Raw genomic sequence first — 7,500 nt, forward strand, 5'->3', positions numbered from 1 at the left:
TATCTATCTAAATAATGTCGTAGTCCGAGTGGGGTTCCAAGACTGGCTCACATGATTATGCAGCTTTCATGAACCCAGCTGCAGCACTTGGCAAAACCATCTTGCATCTCATTTGCACCTCATTAAAACCAAAAGAGCACATTGTATCATACCTCGGTTTTTCCTTTAAAAACTAAATTAATTTCCCGGAAAAGAAATTGATTTTTCAATTAATGCAAATTGAAATTGTTGAAATTCAATTGAACAACCGTGATCTTGCAGCATGAAGCGGGCTTTGCAGTGATGTCTCAAAAAGGCTTATGTGTATGATGCCATGTTATCAAAAACAGTCGTAAGTCAAAGGGACTTTCTGCAATATTCCCGCACCTTGTTGAAGGTTTTTGAATAAACATCACACATAATTAGATATAGTGATCTATACATGACAATTCTGACTTGTTTTCCGTGTGACCTCACCTTCATGTAGTTCAGAAGAGACATAGCATGAAACCGTACCCTTGATAGTCTTGACAGGGCCTTACTATTAAAGAACTAAAATATAATTACTCGATAGACATGAGCTTGCACGTTTTGGTCGCCATATTGATACTTGGAACAGGAAACACTAGGACCGACCCATTCTCGTCACCAGATCCTCGGATCTTATGTTTGCGTACATTTGCGTATGACACTAATATGACACTGTGGAAAAAGGTAGAACCGTGGCCCATGGTGAGATTGGGACTTACGAAAAACGGGCTGGGTTGTCCCGATCGATGGATGGATGAGAACTTTATTTATCCACGGTAGTTCTATCCGAAATACTTTTAAAAAGTACCCTGTTCTACCTAGAAACCGTGCTTTACAATACAAATTACAATAATAATGTAAAATTATCGCGCCACCGCGCACCGGTGGCTCAGTTGGTTGAGTATTGGGCTGTTATGCGGGAGGTCGCGGGTTCGAACCTTGGCCGGATCAACACGTAGGATCTTAAAATAACTGAGGAGAAAGTGCTGCCTTTGTAATTTCATCTGCAAATGGTTAGCCTATAAACACTAGGCCGCGTCTCACAAATGTCTTCTATGTTCATAAGTTCCCTGTGGGACGTTAAAGAACTCAAACACTATTCGAGAAGAGTAGGGAATAAAGTCCCCGGTGTTGTGGCTGTTCTTTTCTCTCCAGCAGAAGTGGCCGGCTTGGCGGTGATGTCTCTAAAAAGGCTTGTGGTGTATGAGGCCAACTAAGCAGAAACAGCCACAAGTCAAAACCGGGGACTTTGCCGAGTGCTGGAACATGTAGATGTAGATGTGTAGAAAATTAAGAACACTTTCCAAAATGTAAAACAATGACCTGCAACGAGTGACCTGTGGAATGTGAATTGTGTTTTAGACCCGCCGGACTTAAGTTTAGGCTTAAACGATCTAAGGAAGTCTCCTGCTTTAAACTACACGAAAGAGCATTACATACATGCAAAACTGTTTTGTACTGATTAATTTGTTCTAGTTTTGGGTGGTACAAGATCAGTGTTAGAAGATCGAAGGCTATATATAATCATTTAGAGTCTTATGAAAGGTAAACATATGCGAGAGATAAGAAGGGCACAATCCATTAACTTTAAGCATCATTATAGCTTTGTGTTGGTGTCTCATCTCAGCGAGCGATATCCAACCAAGCTCACTAAAAATTTCAGCAGAGGGTTTTGAGTACAAAGCACTTATATGGATTTGTGCTGCCCGATTTTGAAGTTTTTTAAGGTTCGAAGATAAAGCATCGCCTATCCCATCCCAGACTATATAGCAATAACTAAAATAAGGTTCAAGTATTGAATAGAATTACTGCATACAAAAAATACTCCAATACTTTGTCACATCTTATTAGTGAGAGTAAAAAAGAATATTTTATTTAAAATCTCAATTTGCTAGACATAAGGGGAATTTAAAATATACTTGGACGCTTATAGATAAAATTATTCAGAGGAAAACTAAAGGCCACTTGCAGCCTACTAGGATTGTACATGGCAATAAGACCTACACAAAATTGCTTGATATTGCTGAGCAATTAAACACATATTTTGTAAATGTAGGCCCTAATCTTGCTAATAAATTAAATGATGATCCAACTATAAGTCCTCCCACCCTCTTTTTCTTTTGTTATGTCTCCATTGTCTGGGCTTCAGCTTTTTAATCTATTTGCAAGTCTGGACGAAAATAAATCTTATATAAATATACCTAATAAATTTATTAAAATGCCTGCAAGCTTTTTAGCCTCCCCATTTACGAAAATTTATAACGAATCCATCGAGACAGGAATTGTCCCAGATATATTCAAAAATATATGTACCCCAGTTTATAAAAATGGAAGTGTTTGTGAACCTGTGAATTACAGGCCGATAGCTGTTATCTCTTCTTTTAGTAAAGTTTCAGAAAAATTAGTGTATGATAAATTTGCTTTCTTTCTTGAAAAACAAAGTATCTTATTCGAATTTCAATTTGGCTTCAGAAAGGGTCACTCCACCGAGCATGCAATTCTAGGAAGTATAGACCTTTTAAAACTGCTCTTGATCATAACATGCTAACATGTGGTATTTTCTTAGTTTTCTCCAAGGCCTTTGACTCTATTAACCACCAAATCCTTTTATCTAAAATGGTCAAATATGGTGTACCCCATTCACATGGTTTTCTAGTTATCTTAGCGGACGTAAACAATATGTAAAAATTGGTAATGTTGAATCCTCTTTGAAACCTTTTACACGTGGGGTCCCTCAAGGTTCAACTCTTGGACCGTTACTCTACCTATTATATACAAACGACCTACCTTACTCATCATGTAAACTTAAGTTTAGAATTTTTGCGTTTACAAATGCCTGTCTATTCCTCTTAAAATATTAGAGACTTGGAATCAACTATAAATGAAGAACTTGTGAATGTTGTAAGGTACTGTACTGTGAATAAGCTATCTATCAACTTTAAAGAGATCAGTTTTATGATTATTGCATCAATTCGGAAAAAGGTATATATTAACGTAACAGCTTGTGATATTCAACAGAGAAGTGATATTTAAAAGTATTTAGGAATTTCTATCGATGATACTTTAAAATGGGATACCCAAATACAGCATGTTAATAATCGATTCGCAACGAATTTGCTTAACAAACTTCGCTATTATGTCTGTATAAGTACTCTATTATAACCTCACCTACCCTTATATTTCATATGGTTTGATCAATTGGGGAACTGCAAGCCAAAGTCGACTTCAACTGTAAAAAGAAAACAAAACAAATGTAATCGGTCCATACTTTTGCTTCCCAAAGAGAAACTACTCGAAATTCACACTCTTCACAATGTATTCAATATTAGTGGGGTGCAGGGGTGGCGCAGTGGTGAGAGCACTCGCCTCCCACCAATGTGACCCGGGTTCGATTCCCAGACTCGGCGTCATATGTGGGTTGAGTTTGTTGGTCCTCTTAGAACTCTGCACCGAGAGGTTTCCTCCGGGTACTCTGGTTTTCCCTCTCCTCAAATACCAACATTTGACTTGATTTACTTTCATTGTTAATTTCAGTTTACAGTGTCCCCAATTAGCGCCCAAGCTCGAACGACGAGACACTTAAATAAAGTTCCTTTCCTTTCCTTTCCTTTTAGTGGCCATCTCGAAAGCATTTGCCACTACGCACTTTTCCACTTTTTCTCACTCAAGTATAATTAGTCTGTCTCCTTCTTTCTTTTAATTGTTATGTCCATTATTTATTTTCTGAAATAGTGAATAATAATAATAATAATAAATAATAATAACAACTTTATTTCAACTATCAAAACAATTACTAAATATTTACAATTTTAAACTATATATCGAAATTAGTTAAAAATTTTGAAAACTAAATTATATCTTCACGATAGAAAACTATTTACGATATGTGAATAATTTAAAAATGGGAAAAAGACAATTAAGCATTTCTAAACGTAATGAAAAATCTAAGCCTAAACTTATGAGTACAACTGTAGACCAGCTACAGCGAGAGTGAAGTCTTCTGAGACCTCACGTGATTCAAAGGATATCTAGAGCCTCTGACGCATCTGTGTACGGTTCTTTTAAGAACTGTACACAGAACTGTACACTGTATATTAAAATACAGCAAATGAGAGCTGTATTCGTAGCCAGGAAATAACGCTGGCGTAGGGTTCATTATTCTTGCTCGAAAGCTTATTTGCTTATTTTATTTTAATAATAATAATAATAATAATAATAATAATAATAATAATAATAATAAATCTTGTATAATGTTACAGGATTTTTCCTAAAGAAAGAAATGGCTTAACCCTTCTAATAACTTGTACATTACAGGTAACCTTAGTATACTTTGAACTGTGGCTGTTCCAAGTCAGGAATTCATAAATATTTAAACCTAGACATTTAGTAGTCCTAACTCTGTGTAAAGCTACTCTGTTAATGGATAATGATATGTCACCTATTAATCTTGCAATTCTCTGCCGTGAACCAATCACCATAAACTCAGTCTTCAACATATTCAATGAAAGCTTATTGTAGCAGAGCAAGGCAAATATTTTACCGAGATCATTGTTCATTTCGTCTTCAAGTTCAGGCAAATTAATGGCAGAAAACGTGAGGTTGGTGTCATCAGCAAAAGACTTCCCAATACTGAAATCTAAACACTTTGGCAAATCGTTCATATAAATAAGAAAAGGCAGTGGACCAGGTATAGACCTATTCGGAACCCCATAAGATATGACACTTTTGCCAGATGACACACGGTTTGCTACACAAAACTGCTGCCTACCCGTTAAATAAGATTTAAACCAAGCTAAGAGCGGACCTTGAACTCCACAATGCTTCAACATTTTTGATAAGATATCATGGTCAACAGTGTCAAAGGCCTTCTTCAAATCGAGGAATATGACACCGCTAACCATTCCTCTATATATCTATGTTGAAACATCAATGATTATTCATGTCGAGGAGACCAGTCACCGTTGAATGAAGTAGTGATCTAAACCAAGACTGACGAGGCTCAATGAGCTTATTGCCCATAAAATATGCGTACATTTGTTCATACACAAGTCTTTCAAAAACACGAGCTATGATTGGAATTACTGATATCGGTCTGTAGTTGCTTGGTTCACTTCGTTTACCACTCTTAAATAAAGGGAAAATCTTAGCAAGTTTCCAATCAGTGGGAAAAGTATTCGACTCCATAGAGAAATTGAAAAAGTCAGCCAAGGTCTGAGAAATTGCAGGAGCCGCAAGCTTAAGCAATTTGTTAGATATTTACTCCTGTAATTTGCATTAAAATATCCGAAGATTTGACCGTTTTGGAGTTCATCCCTCTCAGAATATCCAATGAATCCATAGTGTTACCCATAGTAGGAATTTCTGAGGCAAGTCTAGGACCAACATTGGCAAAATGATTATTAAAGCACTCTGCAGTTCTCTCGGAATCAAAAATGGACCCAAGATCTGTCTTGGGTTTGCAGTCGAGGGCTTGCACAACTGTCGAGAACTTTCCCAGCTCCCCGAGTGTTTAGATGAGGCTATGGAAACACGGAAAAAAGTCCTTTATTGCTTTAAAAAAAATTTCTCAAAGAAACGGACAAACGAAGGAAAAATGCTCTTTTTTTTACTTCTGGATTGAAACAGATTTTCTTGATACCCGCTCATATTTCCTACCAGTCAATCAAAACGCGCGTATGACAACACATAACCAATCAAAATTCGTGTGATGTCACAGCCTTGTTTCTAAACACAGCTATTGACCAACGAGAGTGCGCATACTATCCTAATTATTTTATAAAGATAGATAGATAGATAGATAAATAGATAGATAGATAGATAGATAGATAGATAGATAGATAGATAGATAGATACGTGAATAACACAAAAGCATCGGAAATGGATCTCAAAGAAAAAGCTTTGGCTTTCCATCCCAATTGGTAATGGTAAGGGCGTGACAAAAGATAAAATATGTTGATTCGGTTCACTCTGTTTGTCATATTTCGAATTATTTTTGTCATCTTTATGAAAACAACTCGCATATCGTGAACAGCTGATATGAAATATCAACCCACATATGCAAATTAATATTAGTTAAGTTCTAATCATTTGGAACACCATCAATCAAACAAAGACAGAAAAATCTTACAAAAACCTGTAACACCCAAAACCTTTATTGAAACAAACAACATATTTGCTATTAGATGGAAGAGAAAAACTCCCATTTTATTGCATGCGTGCAAACAGGCCGTGACACTCCGTGTCAAAAACCATACACAATTAAATAAATTCCCACCACTGTTCAGGATCAAACCCTTTACTGAAGAACCCTTTCCTTGAAAAATGAAGCAACAAAGGACACCAAACTTTGTTTCAAATAATTCTTGACTAACAACAATTATTTAGTCATTTCCAATCGTTTCTTACCTGGAGACTGTGCAGAGTTGAGTACAAATAAATGTAAATAACCAGATAACAGAGATCACAGATCCACTCACGGTGTTCGACTCGTTCTTTGATATCCAACCAGAAAAAGTTACCAGAGAATTTTCCATTTCATTTCAGTGTGGTACATAACATCACATTTAGTAAAACATTAGAAATACAGCACACTTTGATACGGTTCGACGGGAGAAAGATGTAACTGTTATCGAAGTTCATTACTCGTCGCTTTCAAGATTCCAGATATTACTTTATTCACCCCCTGTCTTGTTTATCCAATTGACGTTCCATTCTTGAGCTCCATAAGGGTATAGTTTGTTTAAAGATCCACTAAAACGCCATTCGCGTTTCAATGACTTCGACGCCATTGCAAGTTAATTAAATATTCTACTGTGTCCACAGGACAAAATCTACACATTTCTGCTAACCCCTGAGACCTACCAAAAGTACGCGCAGAAGAGACTACGCACAAACACAATACTTTGCAGGGGAATGACAGGAAAGACCTATTGTGCAACTTTTCCATTTTTCCGACACTGAAAATAAAAAACAGGGAAATTCAACTCATTTCTGACTGGACCCAGTTAAAAAGACAAAAAAAAAAACAACAAACAAACAAAAAACAAAAAAACAAACAAACAAAACATAACAACAGAATAAAAGGCCGACATCTCCAGTGAGTCCTAGGCTCAATGGTAAGAGCATTCGACAGGTGTTACGGAGGTCGAATTGCCAAGGGGCTGTTTACATGAGAAAACGCGCCTTAGCGGGAGTTGCATACTGGGATACTTATTGATTTTCTATCGTGTTTACATAATGCCGACGTGATTTCATATCGTATTTAAGGCACACTTGACGTTGTTTAAATACAATACAGAAGAGAGAGGAAAACAAACATGGCGCATGCGCTACCCGTTCTAGTCCACCAAGAGGTGAATTTCACACCGAAACGAAACTGTTGCAGGATTTCGTACCAAAATGAAATTGATTCTCACTCCAGTGCAAAAACCAGGGTGAATTCGCGCCGGTATGACTCGTTCAGCTTTGACATTTTGTGGTGGTATAATGTTA

At 36.8% G+C, this 7,500-nt stretch overlaps 2 protein-coding genes across 2 annotated transcripts in view; both read right to left on the reverse strand.

Moving 5' to 3' along the window:
* LOC138026178 (uncharacterized) overlaps positions 1-592 on the reverse strand; it is an 8,394-nt gene extending 7,802 nt beyond the window's left edge. Inside the window, exon 1 of the mRNA XM_068873398.1 lies at positions 457-592. Coding sequence (XP_068729499.1) covers positions 457-480 — 24 coding nt within the window. The 5' untranslated portion in view covers positions 481-592. The remainder of the gene's footprint in view (positions 1-456) is intronic.
* LOC138025285 (uncharacterized) overlaps positions 1-7,500 on the reverse strand; it is a 411,211-nt gene that overhangs the window by 212,453 nt on the left and 191,258 nt on the right. The window lies entirely within an intron of this gene.

This window comes from Montipora capricornis, chromosome 12, assembly GCF_036669925.1.
Source record: "Montipora capricornis isolate CH-2021 chromosome 12, ASM3666992v2, whole genome shotgun sequence".
Classification (NCBI taxonomy): Eukaryota; Metazoa; Cnidaria; class Anthozoa; order Scleractinia; family Acroporidae; genus Montipora; species Montipora capricornis.